This window comes from Xyrauchen texanus, chromosome 9, assembly GCF_025860055.1.
Source record: "Xyrauchen texanus isolate HMW12.3.18 chromosome 9, RBS_HiC_50CHRs, whole genome shotgun sequence".
NCBI lineage: Eukaryota > Metazoa > Chordata > Actinopteri > Cypriniformes > Catostomidae > Xyrauchen > Xyrauchen texanus.
Genome location: NC_068284.1, coordinates 38868039 through 38887684, shown reverse-complemented (window position 1 = coordinate 38887684; position 19646 = coordinate 38868039). Strand labels below are relative to the sequence as shown.

Genomic DNA, 19646 nt, shown 5'->3' with positions numbered 1-19646 from the left:
GGACGCGTCTACCTCGACGATGAACTGTCTAGACAAATCCGGGGTAAGAAGGATGGGCGCGGACGTAAAACGGCTCTTAAGGAGGTCAAAAGCCCTCTGGGCCGAGACGGACCAATTAAAGCGCGTCTTGACGGACGTGAGGGCGGTCAGGGGGGAAGCCACCTGACTGAAATTACGGATAAAGCGCCGGTAAAATTGGCAAAACCGGAAAACGCTGCAGCTCGACGCATGATTCAGGAGTGGGCCAGTCGAGCACGGCCTGGACCTTGGCGGAATCCATCTCAATACCCGTGGCGGAAATAACAGAGCCAAGAAAAACTACTGAAGGGGCATGGAAGGTGCACTTCTCAGCCTTAACGTAGAGGCGATTCTCCAATAAACGTTGAAGTACGCGCGAACATGCAGGACATGAATCTGGAGCGACGGTGAAAAAATCAAAATATCGTCGAGATAAACGAAAAAAAATGTTCAGCATGTCTCTTAGGACGCCGTTGATGAGCGCCTGAAAGACAGCTGGGGCGTTGACAAGGCCGAACGGAAGGACCCGATATTCAAAATGCCCTAACGGGTGTTAAATGCGGTCTTCCACTCGCCCCCTTCCTAATGCGCGACGAGATGGTAAGCGTTACGCAGATCCAATTTAGTAAAATATCTGGCTCCCTGCAAGATCTCGAAGGCTGAAGACATCAGAGGGAGCGGTAACGATTCTTAACAGTAATGTCATTCAGCCCTCGATAATCAATGCATGGCCGAAGAGAGCCGTCCTTCTTCTTAACAAAAACCCGCCCGGCGGGAGACGAGGAGGGAACTATGGTACCGGCGCCGAGCGAGGCAGATAAATAATCCTCAAGGGCTTGGCGCTGGAACCGATAGAGAGTAAAGTCTACCGCGGGGGAGTGGCTCCTGGGAGGAGCTCGATCTTACAATCATATGTGCGGTGCGGAGGGAGGGAAGCGGCTCGGGAACGACAGAACACCGCCGCAAATCGTGGATAGTCCTCCGGCACACCAGTCAGATCACCAGGCTCCTCCTGAGAGAGAGAGACAGAGGAGATGGGGGAATAGCAGACGCTAAACACTTCACATAACACGAGACATTCCAAGAGAGGATGGTGTTCTTAGACCAATTAATGGAGGGGTTATGTTGAACTAGCCAAGGTTGGCCTAAGACAATAGGAGCAAATGGTGACTGAAAAATAAAAAGGAAATGGTCTCGCTGTGATTACCAGAGACAGTGAGGGTTAAGGGTAGCGCCTCACGCTGAATCCCGGGAGGGGACTACCGTCCAGAGCTGAACAGGGCCGAGGGCTCCCTTAAATCAGAAAGGGGAATGCTGTGCTCTCGAGCCCAAGTCTCGTCCATAAAACAGCCCTCTGCCCCAGAGTCAATCAGAGCCTTGCAGGAAGCGGAAGAGCCGGTCCAACAGAGATGGACAGGGAATGTGGAACAGGACCTTGAAGGAGAGGCCAGGGTAGTTGCGCTCACCAGTCGCTCTCCGATCACTGGTGAACTCTGGCTTTTACCGGACAGGAAGTGACGAGGTGCGTAGCAGCGCCGCAGTAAAGACAGAGGCGATGGTTAATTCTTCGCTCCTTCTCTGTAGCCGAGATGCGGATACCCCCTAACTGCATGTGCTCAGACGGCGCGGCCAAGAAGGAGGATGGTAGAGCAGTGAAGAAAGGGGCTGAGAGAGAAGCAGCATCAGCCTTACGGGTCCGGCGGTGAAGGTCGATTCTCTTCTCGATGCGGATGGCGAGTTCAATCGCGGAATCCACTCGTGTGGGAACCTCACGGGAGAGGATCTCGTCCCTGACCTCCGCGCAGAGACCCTCCAGAAAGCGGGCGAGCAAGGCAGGCTCGTTCCAGTCGCAAGAGGCGGCGAGAGTCCGGAACTCGATGGAATAATCCGTGACGGACCGCTTACCCTGACGTAGTGACGACAGGACTCGGGAGGCCTCCTCGCCGAACACGGAACGATCAAAAACCCGGATCATCTCCCTCCTGAAGTCCTGATAGTGGTTAATGCAGTCAGCCTCCGCCTCCCAGATGGTCGTGCCCCACTCACGAGCCCGTCTGGAGAGGAGAGAAAGCACATATGCGACGCGGGCCCTGCTCAGGGAGTAGGTGGTGGGCTGGAGAGAGAAGACAACATCGCATTGGGTTAGAAAAGCACGGCACTCCGTGGGCTCACCAGCGTAGCAGGGCGGGTTGTTGATCCTGGGCTCAGGGGGTCCGGAAGACTTGGAAGCGGCCGAAGAGTCGAGGCGAAGAGTCTGGAGTTGACCGGTGAGGTCAGCGACCTGAGCAGCCAGGGCCTCAATAGCATGTCGGGCAGCAGATAACTCCCCCTCGTGTCTGCCTAACATCGCCCCTTGGAGCTCGACAGCCGGCAGAAGAGGATTCGGGATCGCTGGGTCCATTTCTGGTCTGAGTCTTCTGTTGTGAGGTAAGTGAGGACCCAAAAGCAATATAACAGAAAGCAGTCTTTAATGAAGTTCAAAATTAGATCACTACAAAACACAAAGTCTTCTCCTTGAGAGGCGAAAAGGTTAACATAAACAATCCGCAGCGCGGACGAAGAATGAAGGGAGCAGTCCTCAGCGCTCCTTAGCGGGCCTCCCTAGGGCGGCTGCCGGGGCTTGCAGTGGGACGCCGACAGGCTGTGGATTCCCCTGGGGTTGGCAGGGATAGAGGGGAGAGCGTAGGCACCAGACCTCTAGCAGCGAGGGGGCGAACTGAATAGAACACAAATCCAGGTGGTTAACGGAGAGAGGGGTGCAGAGGAGCGGGAACAAATACAGGACAGGACTGGACAGCGACAATTCTGACGGTAGACAGAAACAGCGTGTAGCGTTCTCTAGTGAGACTCAGACAATGAAGGCAGAGAAAGCAGGGAAAGAAGTGGAGCGCTAATCAGCGGGGGAAAACGGAATCAGGTGGGGAAGAATTAGACGAAGAATTAGGGGGAGATGAGAGACAGCTGGGGAGCGAGGGAAAAGGAGAGAAGTAACAAAAGAGGGCCAATAGATGGCATGAGAGTAGAAGGAAAGAACAAGAGCAAAACATACGATATGACAGGACAAGACATGACACAAACACACACACATGACGGACATGTCCGTAAACGATCTCTCTCTTGTCGCACCACTGTCCGCAATCGGCCTTTATCCCTCTCAGAGGCTTAATTAGCCTGATAAGGGACCGGGTGTGTATAATCACAACCCGGCCCCGCCCTCCGCCCTGTCACAATTATTTTAAATCATCATCGAGTGGTTAAAACAACCATTTTTACTGACCTATGTTGCAGGTGTCTGAATGTTTGCAAACAGTATACCTTTGCTTGGCTGTTTAGAATTTATTTTTACCCCTGAAAGAGGAACGAAGAAGAACTTCTATGGAAGTATAACAGGGCCTTAGTCGCACATTATTTGCTGCCATCTTGGCAATGACATTAAATGACGCCTCTCATTGAAGTCAAATTTCCTTGATGCAGTGCTGCTCCATTGATTATTTTAAAGTGGAGTTATTACAGCCCTAGGCTTTGTAAACAGCAAAACAGAATCACACTTTTTGAACCAATTAGAAATGCTTGGAATTGCTGACATCGGGTTGGCTGACATAACTTTGAAGAGAGGGGATTTTTATTAAGATGGTGTGTTTGAATTTTGAAAAAACATTACAAGTTGTGTTGAAATAAGAGCATTGCCTTAATGTTGCACTTGCACTTAAAGAGTCAGTATTCAGTAAACGGTATTTGTGCGTAATTAATAATAATGAATTACCCCTCATTAATGAATGAGGTTCAAATAAGACATTTTATTTTGCTTACTGTGGTGGGATTGAGAATGAGGCACAGACAACGGCAGATTTTTAGGGTACCCGGAGGGGCGTTTATTACAAGCAACCGGTGAATTTCTCAAGTGAGGTGGTAAATGGTGAATCAAAGACGTGAGGTGCTCGTGGGTTCCCATGTTCAGCTGTGTTGGTGCTTGAGTTCTCGTGAGTGAGTGTGGGGACTGGAAGAGTTTGTTGATCTGTGGCTCGTGTCACTTTTAGTCCGTTTCTGAAATGGGAGACATTGAGAGAACGAGAGAAACATTATTAGGAGTCTTCTTGTCATAGCTCACCATATGAGTGAGTGTAAGAGTTTATATGGTTCTCTGTTAATGTGGATGATCGGCATCAGCTGTTGCTTTCCTGTTGTTTCATCCGTTTCCAGGTGCCCTGTGCCAAGGACGATGCTGATTTCGGCATGGGAGGCTTCCTATATCACATTGAGAGACATGAGACCAATCATTTATCCTAGCTCATGCCTTACTGACTGATCCACTGACTAATAAAATCCCAGTACAGACAAGTTATCAGCTACTGTATATAAAATATTTATTAGAGTGATTGTATTGTTCATCAAAAATGACTACTTATCAAAACAGTAAAAGATTATTTGATATTATCTGCACATAACTGAATTAATATTCATGAGTTTCACCACTTCATTACGTTGTAACACTACCCACCCTCTCTCACCAAAACAAAATGACGCCCATTAACCATGAGAGAGATTGTATTGTGCCATTAAGATGACCGTATGTCTCTCTGTCTTTTGTAGGAGACGTTGTACTTATGTGTGTTGTGTGTGTGTGTGTGTGTGCGTGCATGTGTTGAAGGACATATCAAATACCTTAATTTCTCTGGCTGTGTCTAAAACCAGAAATATGAAGGCACATCCAAATTCAATGTTTATGCAACATCCTGTCTACTAAGATGCCTTCATCTGGTCGTTTTTTTCAAGGCAGCACAGATGTGTCCTTCACTGCCTACGATATCCCACAATCCTTGTGTGTGGATTACCGGTTGGCAGAAAAGTGTCTCTTTCTTTTTTGAAATTGTTATGCATCAGATTCCACTCACCCACTCCCTCTGCTGGTTAACTGACATAATGTTTGTTTATGTGTAAGGTAACAGGTCTTTCAGAGAAATACAATTTAATCATGACAAATGTAAGGTATCCTTATCCATAACAGTCTGGTCAAACGTCAAGCTCACTCTCTCTTTCTATCTCTCTAGGTTTCTGATTGTTTTAGGATGTCTGATTTTGTCGATTTTAACAACGTTCAAAGAACATGAGAAAGATTCTGCTCAATGGCTGGTGATTCTGGTGAGTGCATAGTCAATCCACCTTCTGTGTGTGAGAGAGATTGTATTGTGCCATTAAGATGACCGTATGTCTCTCTCTCTCTTTTGTAGGAGACGTTTACAATCTTTATTTTTGGGGGTGAGTTTGCATTGAGGATCTGGGCTGCCGGCTGCTGCTGTCGATATAAGGGCTGGAGAGGGCGGCTCAAATTTGCTCGCAAACCACTGTGTGTCTTGGGTGAGTTAAGCACAATCACACAATATCTCATAAACACCTACAGCTATTTGCACAAAGACCCACCAAAATACACATGAATTAGGCTTATTACACACCTCTTGAATAAGCTGTTGTGCTTGCATACTGACAGAATTGCTGGTCTATACTGTAAGTAATGCATTTCTTTATTAGTATTTCATTTGATAACCACCATATATTTAAAAACCGGAGTAGGTCATAGAGAACTAGTACAAATTGATTGTTTGCAAATTACAAATTAGAATGAAATGTAATTAACATGAGGATAGAAATCACATTTACATCCAAATGGTTATTAATGTGCACAAAACGGAACCCAAACCCCAAAGTATAGGTTGTAAGTTGCCTAATTGTCTGGATTCATTTAGATGGAACAGAATAGAATACAGACTAGAAAGTGCTGTCTGTGTGCATGTGACTGTGTAAATCTGCCTCTTGCATCAAGCCCCAGATGTCTTTTTTTCCAAAAGTCAAAGAGTAGTTCACTCCAGTAATTTATTATGCTTATATTGCAAAATTTGTGGTGTTAAATTGTTTAACAGTGCTTTTAATCATGTTCTCCACTAAGTTCTGCCTACTACAGGTCAAATTCTGCTATGTACATGTGCAGTGTGAATGCTGTAACCTAATAATATCGGCAGCAAAATAAATATGTTCATGCCATGTGAAACAAGCAGGGATGGATTACCCACTGGGCCAATGGGGTCAGTGCCCAGATGCCCTTGACTACCAGGGGCCCTTGACTGCCCGGAAGGGCCCCAGGCATTAATGTTGCGCAATCTAGTTAGACGATCACCCCGATCGAAAACCAATCGACAATGAAAACAACCCCTTTGCAAGTCATAATCCATCCCTGGAAACAGGCCTTACTATCACACACATATGCACGTATACCTCCATATGGATAATCAATATGTGTTCTCAGATATCTTTGTTCTGATCGCTTCGGTACCTGTGGTTGCCGTACGTAACCAGGGAAATGTGTTGGCCACGTCGCTACGCAGTCTGCGTTTCCTGCAGATTCTGCGAATGCTACGAATGGACCGCCGTGGAGGAACCTGGAAACTGCTTGGATCTGCAATATACACACACAGCAAGGTATACACACACACACACACACACACACAATGTGATTTACACTAGTAAGACATGTTGCTGGATCAACATCCCTTGATATGATTCCCCCAAGTAAGACATGGATGGAAATTGGTTGTTGTTCCTGGAACAACATTCATACAACTAATCATTCCTCAACCCAGTATTCACCTGCTGAATCTACAGTGCCATTCACATATCATCATTTAGCAGACAGCTTCTGTTGAATAATGTTGATTACCATAAATTATTTTTATTGAAATTATATTGAAAATGAATTGTTATAAAAATCAAATAAAAAAATTGTGGTTACAGTAATGCAAGTCCATAACATTTAAATACACTCTGTTTCAAAAGTACAAGCCTAGGGGGTAGTTACACTTGGTCACTTCTGTGAATATGCTAATGCAAAAAGATGTGATATATGATTTGATTGCTCATGACTTTGCCCAGTGTGCATTTTTTAATGTGCGTGCATGTGCTGTGTTTTTTCCCTTCGGGCTTGTCATAGGTAAGATGCGGCATGTGTGTCAGCCGCGCTTATTGTTGTGTTTGTTTCAGTTTTCATAAGCGATCTGCATCAAATACATAAGAAAAAAGTTCTGTCTCTCCAACAACGTGTGTCCATTCCTTTCTTTGTTATTATTTACTGCGCAATGTGAACCGGATGCAAATACTCGGAAACAGCTGTGACGTTTCACTTATGATGACGTAGCGCTGTTTGCGTGGAGTAACATTTAAATATTTGGCTTTAACAGCGAGATGCCGTTACACATGACTGAGTTTTGCCTGGAATGAACAATTTGGAGAGTACAGTCAAGGCGATTTTTATGCGATATAAAAACTATTGCAGTAGTACATATTTGACCATCACACAATATGGGAAATCGCCAACAAGCTCGAGGGGATCTAATAGGAACACACACAGAATTGTGCCTAATATTTTCTGCTCTCTGCATCTTTATAAAAGTGGATGCATTAAAATCATGCCGCAAGTTAATTTGCGATATATCGCAAGTATGTAAATTGGCTTTATAACTTACAGCCTTACTGACCACCACTAATATTCTTAATTCGGGATGGCAATCAGTTCTCTGCTCAGAAGCATTTTAACATCTTGCATCACCATTACCTGGCACAGTCATTCAAACTCAAAGGTGTCTTCCACAGGAGGGCACTCACCGGACGTAAAAGCAGAATCCTTCATTTATTGTTCTGCATGCAATACTCAACATGTTTTTTTTACCTTCATGGGAAAGATTTGAACACAAAGTGTTTGATTCTATTAATTTTGAGGATTGTACCTCATACAAATGGAAATCTGCCCATGTTTTTTTACAGAAAATATTTATGCAGTAATCACAAACGACTGTGATTGGTGCAGTCTGAAAAGTGCTGAGAAAATTAACAGTTGTCTTGTGACAATGCTCACCTCACGCATTTATGCGGTGATTCAGAAGAGGTCGGACAATAATTATAATAATAACACATTAATAATGATACTGAGAAATGATACAAATGTTGGTTGGGACATTTTCGATCTTCTGAAAGTAGGTAGGGACATGTTGTGTCCATGGTTACAGTTTCCCTTACCTCCCGTGGGTATCCATTTCGAATAGGCTTTCTACTGCCGCGATCACCACGTGAATGGGTCATTAGCAGCTCTAACCTGCTATATGGCGCTATACATGTAATAACCAGAAATGCTATGCAGTTCAAACCTGTAGGTTACGAGCTTTTTATTCATTATCTGTCGTAGTATTTTATTAGTAGTTCATATTTGCTGTTAACCAATGTTGCCCCAAAGCTTGATAATATTGATTATTTTTCTGAGTGATTATTTGCTTTCAGATGTAACCCCAATAGTCTATTGGCAACATAGAAATACACAACAAACTGCGTTAAAAGTATTGCTCCAATAACGTGGAGCATAACGTCGGTGTGCCGGTGTCTCTACGAACAGGGTTCGGTTCTGCATTTGGCATATTATTTTTCCCATTCTGTTTCTTGACTCCACTCTTAATAGTTTCTTTATTACTATTTATAATAAATAAACAATAATATAAAGGTAGTTTTACTATAGTAAAATTGTAGTATCCATGATTTTTTGGTGGAAAACATAGATTTGATGATATTAACAATGGTGTTACTAAAGTTAATATGGTGATAATATAGTAACCATGTTTAATTTAGTGGTTACAATTATTTTACTACAAAATACCATGGTGATACTATGGTTATTGTATCTGTAGAGGAAGTCATGACAGATCCGTGTTCCAATCGGTTTAGTTAATTATTTAGGACTTTTTATTGAGACAATTTTCTAGAAACTTTTTTTCAACAAACATATGTTTTAAACACAGAGCTTCAGGGATTTACACCTTAACTCGATGGTGGGAGGAGATGTTTAAATCTATTGTTTGTGCTGAAGAAATTGTAGTGGGTTCTCACATGTTGCCACCCAAGAACACGATTGATTACATTAGCAACATACATTGAAAAAATATATAATAAACAAACTCAGTAGGGCTTTATTCATTTTGTTGTTCATTCGTTTGTTGTTCATTCAATTACTGATTGATTTTATAATGTTGCATAATATTTGGGAGCAGCGTTTCAATGAGAATATACTAAAAAGATTTCATGCAGTGTCTTTATCTGACAAAACCATCATATTGTGAACGGGTGTCACGAACCCCGCTCCTCTGCCCCATCCCTGCTTCGTCGCACACACACACTCCCTCGACCTCACTCCCTCGCTCCGCCCCCTCAAGCTTTTCACGCTCTTTTTGCTCGCTCCAGCCCTCACGCCCACTTTGCTCCTACTCGCTCACATGCTCGTAGGCAATCTCCCTTCCTCGAGTCCCTCACGCGTTTCCAATCCCCCAGAACATTATGACCACCTGCACTCGCGTCATCTGCACTCCTGCACATTAGTTTCACCTGCACTCGTCTCATCACCTGTCATGGTTTACACCTGCACTCGCCCCTATATATATCACTACCCTTTCGTCTCACGGTTGTTGGTTATTGTATTTAGTTTCCGTGTCTTTGCCCCGCTAGTCTCGTCTAGTTTTGATTTCCTCTTGAACTCCTCTTGATTACCCCCTTAGCTTGCCAGCTCCTCGTTCCCCTAGTACCCCTGACTACTCCCTTTGTAAGTTTACCCGCCTCTCGATCCTGTTTACCCGGCTTTGACCCTCGCTCCCTCGACTACTCTCCCGGATTTGCCCCTTTACTCTCTTTGATTCCCGGCTTTTGACCCTACGCTACCCTGACCATCCTCCCTCTGGATTTTCCGTGCTGTACTTTTGTTTGCCTGCAAATAAGCGCAGTTTTGATATACATTGTGACTGTCTCATCTTGTGTGTGTGTGTGCGGGTTACAGAATAACCAACCTCACCGTAGACAGTCACAATGTATCACGCTGAGGATTCAGCGCAGCTCACTAGAGCGGAGATACACGTCACATTCAGCGTGAGGAGCTACTGTTTGGACACTTGACCAAGCTCGTGCCCAGGGGCAGCAGGTATGTGCTATGTCTGATTCATTTCACCCTGTTTCACCTGTGTCTGCCCCTGAGCCCGTTGATGCTCTCCATGCATCCGCGGCGCCGTATGCTCTCCATCCCGGAGACGTTTTATGGCTCTTCTGACGCTAACCAAGGGTTTTTCATGCAAGGCAGCGGTTGTGTAACTCATAACCCCGCCCTTGACATTATGGAGCCAGCAGCCCGACTCTTGGTTTTGCGTCAGGGGAGTCAACACTTGGAGGCTTATGTGGTTGATTTTTGTGCCCTGGCCAACCAGGTGAATTTTGATGAGGTGGCTCTGAAAGACATTTTTCAATTTGGACTGAATGAGCCAGCCTCATCATTCATGCCTGGTGGTCGCTGCTCTCTCAACCTGGCTCAGTTTATTGACCTCGCCCTACTGTGCGCTGGTTCCTCGTTTACTGTGGGGGAGGCAGACACTGAACCAGCACTCCATACCACGGCCCCCGTCTTGAAGCCTACCACGGCCCCAGTCCCGAGGCCTGTCACGGCCCTCGTCCCGAAGCCTGACACGGCCCTAGCCCCGAAGCCTGTCACGGCCCCAGTCCCGAAGCCTGTCACGGCCCCAGTCCCGAAGCCTGTCACGGCCAGCGAGTCAACGCCCATGCCCGCCACGGCCAACGAGCCAGCGCCCATGCCCGCCACGGCCAGCGAGCCAGCGCCCATGCCCGCCACGGCCGGCGAGCCAGCGCCCATGTCCGCCACGGTCAGCGAGCCAGCGCCTGTAGCCTCGACCGCCCCAGAGCCAGTGCCTGTAGCCTCGACTGTCCCCATGGCCACGTCCCCTGTTGGCCGAAGACGTAAGAGAAGGAAGAGGGCCCCTTCTCCCCAGTCTCGTCTTGTGCTCAAGACCGCAGAGGTTCCCTCAGAGTCTTCCACAGCTCTGCCGGGTTCTGCTCCACCCCCAGAGTCTTCCACGGCTCTGCCGGGTTCTGCTTCGGCCCCAGAGTCTTCCACGGCTCTGCCGGGTTCTGCTCCGCCCCCAGAGTCTTCCACGGCTCTGCCGGGTTCTGCGCCGCCCCCAGAGTCTTCCACGGCTCTGCCGGGTTCTGCGCCACCCCCAGAGTCTTCCATGGCTCTGCCGGGTTCTGCTCTGCCCCCAGAGTCTTCCACGGCTCTGCCAGCCTCTGCTCGCCCCTCAGAGCCCTCGCGGCCTCCGCCTCACGAGCCTCCCAAGGCTCCTCCTCCTAAGCCTCCCAGGGCTCTTCCTCTCGAGCCTCCTAAGGCTCCTCCTCTCGAGCCTCCCGGAGCTCTACCCCTCGAGCCTCCCAGAGCTCTGCCTCTCAAGCCTCTCAGGGCTTCTCCTCCCGAGTCTTTCAAGGCTCCTCCTCCCAAGCCTCCCAGGGCTCCTCCTCTCGAGCCTCTCAGGGCTCCTCCTCTCGAGTCTTTCAGGGCTCCCCCTCCCAAGCCTCTCAGGGCTTCTCCTCTCGAGTCTTTCAGGGCTCCACCCCTCAAGCCTCTCACGGCTTCGCCTCTCGAGTCTCTCAGGGCTCCTCCCCCCTCAAGCCTCTCAGGGCTTCCCCTCTCGAGTCTCTCAGGGCTCCTCCTCCCTTCAAGCCTCTCAGGGCTTCGTCTCTCGAGTCTTCCAGGGCTCCTCCTCCTCCCGAGCCTCTCGGGGCTCCGTCTCTAGAGTCTCTCAGGGCTCCTCCTCCCCTCAAGCCTCTCAGGGCTTCGTCTCTCGAGTCTTCCAGGGCTCCTCCTCCTCCCGAGCCTCTCGGGGCTCCGTCTCTTGAGTCTTTCATGGCTCCCCCCCTCGAGCCTCTCGAGCCTTCCAGGGCCCCACCTCTAGAGCCTCTCGAGTCTTCCACGACCTTTTTCCCTGAGCCTCTCACGGCTCTATTCCCAGAGACTCCAGAGCTTCCTAGGGCTCCGCCTCCCAAGCCTCCTACGGCTCCGCCTCCCGAGCCTCCTATGGCTCCCCCTCCAGAGCCTCCCACGGCTCCACCTCCCGAGCCCCTCACGGCTCTGCTCCCAAAGACTCCAGAGCTTTCTATGGCTCCACCTCCAGAGCCTTCCAGAACCCCACCTCCAGAGCCGCCTACAGTGCCGCCTCTGACGGCACCGCCTTTCACGGCTCTTCCCTGGCCCCCTGACCCTGTCCGGTGGCCCCCTGACACTCTCCCTGTCCTGTGGCCTCTTCCCTGGCCTCCTGACCCTGTTCCTGTCCAGTGGTCACCTTCCAGACCCCCGGACCCAGTCCCTGTCCTCCAGCCGCCTGTCCGCTATGTTCCCCCTGACCTTGCCTTGAAACTGCCCATTGACCCCATGGACTGTCTATTTCCCTCTGTGCCCCTTGGACTGCCCTCAATTTTGTTTGTGTGTTTTGTGGGTTGTCTGTTCAGGATTTTTTTTTTGTTTGTTGGGACCGTGGCAGTCCCGTGGCAGTCAGGAGCCGTCCTATTCAGAGGGGGGAGTACTGTCACGAACCCCGCTCCTCTGCCCCATCCCCGCTTCGTCGCACACACACACACCCTCGACCTCACTCCCTCGCTCCGCCCCCTCAAGCTTTTCACGCTCTTTTTGCTCGCTCCAGCCCTCACGCCCACTTTGCTCCTACTCGCTCACATGCTCGTAGGCAATCTCCCTTCCTCGAGTCCCTCACGCGTTTCCAATCCCCCAGAACATTATGACCACCTGCACTCGCGTCATCTGCACTCCTGCACATTAGTTTCACCTGCACTCGTCTCATCACCTGTCATGGTTTACACCTGCACTCGCCCCTATATATATCACTACCCTTTCGTCTCACGGTTGTTGGTTATTGTATTTAGTTTCCCATGTCTTTGCCCCCGCTAATCTCGTCTAGTTTTGATTCCCTCTTGAACTCCTCTTGATTACCCCCTTAGCTTGCCAGCTCCTCGTTCCCCTAGTACCCCTGACTACTCCCTTTGTAAGTTTACCCGCCTCTCGATCCTGTTTACCCCGGCTTTGACCCACGCTCCCCTCGACTACTCTCCCGGATTTGCCCCCTTTACTCTCTTTGATTCCCCGGCTTTTGACCCTACGCTACCCTGACCATCCTCCCTCTGGATTTTCCGTGCTGTACTTTTGTTTGCCTGCAAATAAATGCAGTTTTGATATACATTGTGACTGTCTCATCTTGTGTGTGTGTGTGCGGATTACAACGGGAAGCACAAGTTAACACGGCATTAACATTGCTTGATAATGTGCACCATTTCACACAGAAATGGTGCACATTTGCACATTTGGTCCCCACAAAGTGATAAATACACGCTCACACACACACACACACACACACACACACACACACACACACACACACACACACACACACACACACACACACATATTTATATATATATATATGAGCGGGTCTAACACTTTTAGTCAAACACTGCCTTTAATTAAAGGCATTGTTGTTGTTTTTTTCATTAGGGATAACAAATGAAATTATGAATGTTTACAATGTATTTTTGTAATTTGTAAATTTTGATTTTCAGGAAGATAATTAAATAGCTAATATCTGTGAAGCAACAGTTTTATGACATTCAAGCATTTTTTGTATATCAATAAATTTTGCATTGTTAGATAACGTTTACACATCAAAGTTTAAAAACATACAATACAAATAGTAATATTAACAATTTAATCATAATATCTCCCACTTTCTTCACGATGGTGATTTTGTGAATGTGTCTGACGTGTGAGAATTTTAAGTTTTCACACAGTGGTGCTCCCTGCGGTAGTATATTTCATTTACATTTACATTTATGCATTTGGCAAACGCTTTTATCCAAAGCGACTTATAGTTCACTTATTACAGGGACAATCCCCCCAAAGCAACCTGGAGTTAAGTGCCTTGCTCAAGGACACAATGGCTGTGGGGATCGAACTTACAACCTTCTGATTACCAGATTACCAGTTATGTGCTTTAGACCACTACACCACCACCACCTAGTAGTAAGGCTCAATCTGGTTGCTTACTCTACCGTTAGAGAACTGTCTAAGCGATTATATGCAACACCCTCAAGTCATTTTGGGAGGTAAGGGAAAATCACACTTTAAAAACACATAAATTGTTTTAGGCAACCAAGCACAGATTTACATAGCCATGAAGGGAATTTATACCTGTTTTTTTCATGATCGGATAGCTTTCCAATCATTAAAAACTACTGCTGTCAGTCGATTAATATTTTTGATTAATCACATAATTTTCCATAGATAATCGTGATTAATCACAGATTTTGCAAGTGCTGAAATTTTATTAAATATATTTATTTTCTTATCAAAATATATTTATTTCAATAATATTATATTTATTTATATTTATATATTTATAATATATTAGGAAAGAAAAGAAAACTATATTTAACAATATAATGCTTTATTACCTTTTTCAAACAAAGCCTTCCACAGTATAAAGATAGAAATGCACTAAAATAGCACCAGTTCAAGTAACATTAAAGGTTTTATGTTAAGAAAGAACTAGTCTCCACATAGGTTTCATATTCAATGCAATGGGCATTAAATCTCTTAAACTCTCATCCAATCATTAAGCCACTTTCATGATTTGTGTAAGGGCGTCAGTGCCAGTGTCAAGCGTTGCTTTAAGCTCCACATGAAAAGCGCTTGCAGACCAGAACATCTCATTATGCGTTTTGGTGATAGTTAAGACTTGGTGTGGATCTGTGGTAATTAAAATACTCCTTACTTAGGCTGAAAATGTACTTCTGTCACAAGTCCAATCTAGGCTTGTTTTATACAACAAATAGCATTAAGAGCTCTTTTCCCATCACTTTATCACACTGAATCACTTTTGTGTGTTTGAGGTGTGTCCTTCAGAGTAATTACTCTGGGCGGACACATTGCAAAGGTTCTGCTGTTCCAACCAGTGTTTAAACTGGTTTATGCTTTATTAAAGGTAAATGCGTTAATTGGATTTAGGAAAAATAAATTTTGACAGCCTAGTAAAAACACATTAAGTGACCAGGTGTATATACCCTTTTAGAGTTGAGAATCAAATGTGATGACTTAAAAGGGATGGGGGTACTGCAAAATATAATAAAGTCATCTTTCTACTGTGTTGTCTTCACTGGCTGCACTCAGAAACAAATGTAGCCTGATTCTTTTTATGAATAGTCAGAAAGATTGATAATCCTCCTTTGAATAAGTTTGAATCATTCTAATTAATTATTCATTAACAAATGAATTAACATTTGTCTTATTGATCTGCAAATCATCTTATCTTTCAATAATGCAATGAGCCGAGATTTTTACCAGGATACAGTATATTTTATAAGGGTTGTGAGACTTAAATCAGTATTACTGACAACAACATTTATTTGGAGTGACACAAATTATATTTAAATACAAATAATAAAATATATGAATTAAGTAGTATTTAAGTAGTTTTGTGTATTGTTAAGCAGATTTAACTATTGTGGATAACACTGCCTGAACCTTTTCCCTCAAATCAAAGGGCAATGATTGGTCGATAGAAATGTTGTTGCAGCAACAACAAAGGATTTTATCTACAAGCATGTCCCACTTGTGTAAACCATGTCAAGTGTACAGCATACACAGACAAACATTCATCCCTGAAAATGGCTGGGGTCAGCAATACACACAATGCTAGGTACACACACACAAACACTCACTACTCGAAACTGCTACAGTCTGCAAGATATGCACACACATAGAGACATACAATCACATATCAGTGTCAAGTTATGTTACAAGTTTCATCACAAGTACTGCAGAGAGATATGACTGTGCGTGCTTCTTGTCTGTTGTGTTTGGTCAGGAGCTGATCACAGCATGGTACATTGGTTTCCTGTCGTTGATTCTGGCATCCTTCTTGGTATACCTGGTTGAAAAGGATGATACCGCCAACACCACCACCACGACCACATTAGAGCTAACCGACAATGATGGCCTCTCCCCAACACCTGCCCCGCAGGACTTTGACACATATGCAGATGCCCTCTGGTGGGGACTGGTGAGAAATATGCACAGCATTCAAATTCAAAATCTGTCCAAAACACTCTCATTCTTTACATAGCAACCAGGATTTTCATACTTTCACTCAAATGTACATCAAAGTACAAGGAAAATCTAGATAGACAGACAGACAGACAGACAGACAGAACCAACACACTTAGGGTATTTTCACACCTGGCTCGATTTGGCATTTGTTTCAGAAACTGGTGCGTTTTCTCCCTTAGTTCGGTTCGTTTAGGCATGTATGAACATGGCAATCGTAATCAGATCTGTTCCAAAACATCAAACCAGTTGTAAATGAACCCTGATGCAGTTCGCTTGTGGTGAGAATGCAATCTCACCCAACGGACCAATGAACCAAACAATATCCCTATAAAAACCACGATCCATTACGTGGAAAGGCCCTTAAACAGTCACACTAATCAATAGGCAAACAAACTCACATATCAACATGCCCACTCTTGACATTTTTATGTACCTGTTTAGTGATGAGATAAAACTTGAACTCTATATTATAGCTGGTGTTATGTACAGTATATACACATAAAATTCTTTCTTCCATGTTTGAAGAAGTGTAAGTCAAATTGGTTGGAAAGAGAATCTGAACCCTTGTGTGTTAAAAAGGACGTTGTTTTGCAGGTGAAAGTTTATAGTTTTAAAATAAATATTTTTTTTATAAATTCCCTTCACAGCAGCTCAATTTATACTTTTGGGATGGTTTTACAGCAACCCCATTAAAATGGCCAATCGTAGCAGTTTTATAGTACCCCCAATTATACAATTATTTGCGACACTAACAGCAGTGCCAGTAATACTACCTTTTTTAATGGTTTTACAAATCAAGTAATATTACAGCCTCTTAGCTCTCACACTGATGAGATTTAATTTCACTCCTGTGTCAGATCACCTTGACAACCATCGGTTATGGTGACAAGACCCCAAAGACATGGCCGGGTCGTCTTCTGGCCGGGACCTTCGCTCTTATTGGCGTGTCGTTCTTTGCACTGCCAGCTGTGAGTACTAGTTTATTTTTTCTTCAGTAAATTAAAAAATTTACATTATTGCCATTGCAGGTTCTAATAATTGCAATAGAATTCTATTTACAGTGTGGCTGTGCACTTTGGTATTTAGAAGTACATTTCTACTGGCATTCTTCTCAAAGTCATGTAGAATCTGCATAGTTTTGTAAACAATAGTATGTAAAACAATATGCTATAGACTTTGGAATTGTGTTATGCTACATTGTTTGCCTCAGTTCATTGCATGCATGCAGTAATTTTGACATTTTGAATACAATTTTGTGTACAAATGTCTTAATTTGATAGTCCAAATAGACAGTGATTGTGATGCGATAGTGACTGTGATGCATTCCTAATAGGAGTAGCATGGTGTTTTACTTCATTTGACTAAGTATAACATGCTCCTATATCAACATCATTGTTGGTCCTGGAACAACAATATTCATATCAAACAGTCTGATTTTGAGTTTAGGTTCAAGGTTATGATCAGACTTATGGCTAGTTAAAGGCTTTCTTATCAACAAATCAATTTCCTCTGATTTTAGGAGTAGGTTTGTGTTATTGTTTTAAGCATAGTCATAGGATTTGGCATACAATTTTGCCAGCAGCCATATCACCCTGCAGCTCTTGCCTGGTTGCCCACTATAGCTAAGCAGAGTTGAGCCTGGAAAGTACCTGGATGTGAAAAGGGAAAACTAAGGTTGCTGCTGGAAGAGGTATTAGGGAGGCCAGCAGGGGGTGCTCACCCTGTGGTCTCTGTGGGCCCTAATGCCCAAGTATAGTGACAGGGACACTATACTGTAAAAAGGCAGCGGATGACATGTTAAACTGAGGTCCTGACTGTCTGTGGTCATTAAAAATCCCAAATTTACCCCATAGGCCCTTCTCAATTATGGCCTCTTAATAATCCCAATCCATTAATTGGCTGTATCAATCTACTCTCTCCTTTCCACCAATAGCTGGTGTGGGATGAGTGCACTTTGGATTCCAAAATGAAGCTGTTGGTAAGGTTTGGTTTAGATGCTATCCGAAATATACTCTCTGTGTATCTGGCTATGTCTTTAGGGTATTCTTGGTTCTGGGCTGGCTCTGAAAGTTCAGGAACAGCACAGACAGAAGCACTTTGAAAAGCGTAGACATCCTGCGGCTTCATTAATACAGGTAAGCAGAAACTTGGCAGCTACCCTTAAAATTACATTTTAAGGCAACGGCATAAGAGCCCTTCCCTATCTGTACTGACTTGACTTTGTGTTGATGTAGTGACACTAGGGGTCACTCTAGGGAGCCCCAAACACCTCTGCTTTTTAAGAAAAGGCCAATGGGAATTGGCTAGTGGAATTTACGATGCATTACAGCGGCTTCTCCCCTTGTGCTCCGGTGGAGTGCAGAGAACACCCCTGGGAGCTGCAGCTGTCTAAAATATTATATTCTTCCTCTAAAAGAGTATATTTCCTTCTAAAAGAGTGGCCCTCATGGTGAGCGTCTTTTTAAAGATGCCTTTCCGTTTTGTATAATTGCTGGTTGCGATCATTACCTCTCCACTTCCAAGGCCATGATCGCTGCCTCATGTGCTTGGGCCCACGTGGAGACAGATTTCATGGATGGGTCATATTCTCACTGCGAGAGCATGACTATGGCAACGTCATATCCATCCTCAGAGGGAAAGCCACCCCAGCAGTTCCCCGCCATGGTCCTTCTCCCTATGGGTTTGAGGCCACATTGGTTAGCAAATTGGCCCCACTGGGGCCAATTTGGGGATTCCAATGGGAGCCGCTCCACAGGGTAACCCCCCATGGACCTCCCATTCCCCAGCATGCTCGTTTTCCCCGGTCGGCTGTTGGGTACCTGGAACCAGGTAAGTGCTTTGATGTACCTAGACACAGCACGGCCACGAGTTTGTGGTTCGAGCCCCCTCGATGTGGCGCCTCCATCTAAGTGGCCTCCCGCCTGCGGTAGTAGACATGATCACTTAGGCTAGGGCTCTCTCTACAAGGCACCTGTATGCCTTGAAATGGCATACAGGTGTTCTTCCCGACGCAAAGACGCCCAGAGATATGCAGTCGGGTCGGTGCTTCCCTACCTGCAGGAGAGGCTGGAGGGGCGGCTGTCCCCCTCCACCTTGTAGGTGGACGTAGCTGCTGTAGCTGCGCACCATGATGCAGTTGACGGTAAGTAACTCGGGAAGCACGACCTGATCATCAGGTTCCTTATAGCCATGTGGAGGCTGAATCCTCCCAGACTGCACCTCATTCCCTCATAGGATTTCTCTGTGGTACTGCGGGGAGCCTTATTTGAGCCCCTGGAGTCAGTTGAGCTGAAGGTGGTCTCTTTAAAGACTGCCCTCCTGACTTCACTCATGTCCATCAAGAGGGTAGGAGACCTGCGGACATTCTCTGTCAGCGACACGTGCCTGGAGTTTGGACTGGAATACTCTCACGTAGTCCTGAGGCCCCGACCGAGCTATATGCCCAAGGTTCCCACGACCCTGTTTAGGGATCAGGTGGTGAACCAGCAAGCGAAGCTGCCCCAGGAGGAGGCAGACTCAGCCTTCTTGTTGTTGTGTCCAGTGCGTGCTTTACACATCTATTTGGATCGTACACAGAGCTTTACACACTCTGAGTAGCTCT

General features: G+C 45.7%; 1 protein-coding gene across 1 annotated transcript in view; it reads left to right on the top strand.

The window, feature by feature from the left end:
- The window catches only part of LOC127649769 (potassium voltage-gated channel subfamily KQT member 3-like), a 65127-nt gene that overhangs the window by 30409 nt on the left and 15072 nt on the right, over nt 1-19646 (top strand). Inside the window, exons 2-7 of the mRNA XM_052135000.1 lie at nt 5067-5157; nt 5247-5373; nt 6317-6489; nt 15804-15998; nt 16903-17013; nt 18085-18180. Of these exons, the coding sequence (XP_051990960.1) occupies nt 5067-5157; nt 5247-5373; nt 6317-6489; nt 15804-15998; nt 16903-17013; nt 18085-18180 (793 nt within the window). The remainder of the gene's footprint in view (nt 1-5066; nt 5158-5246; nt 5374-6316; nt 6490-15803; nt 15999-16902; nt 17014-18084; nt 18181-19646) is intronic.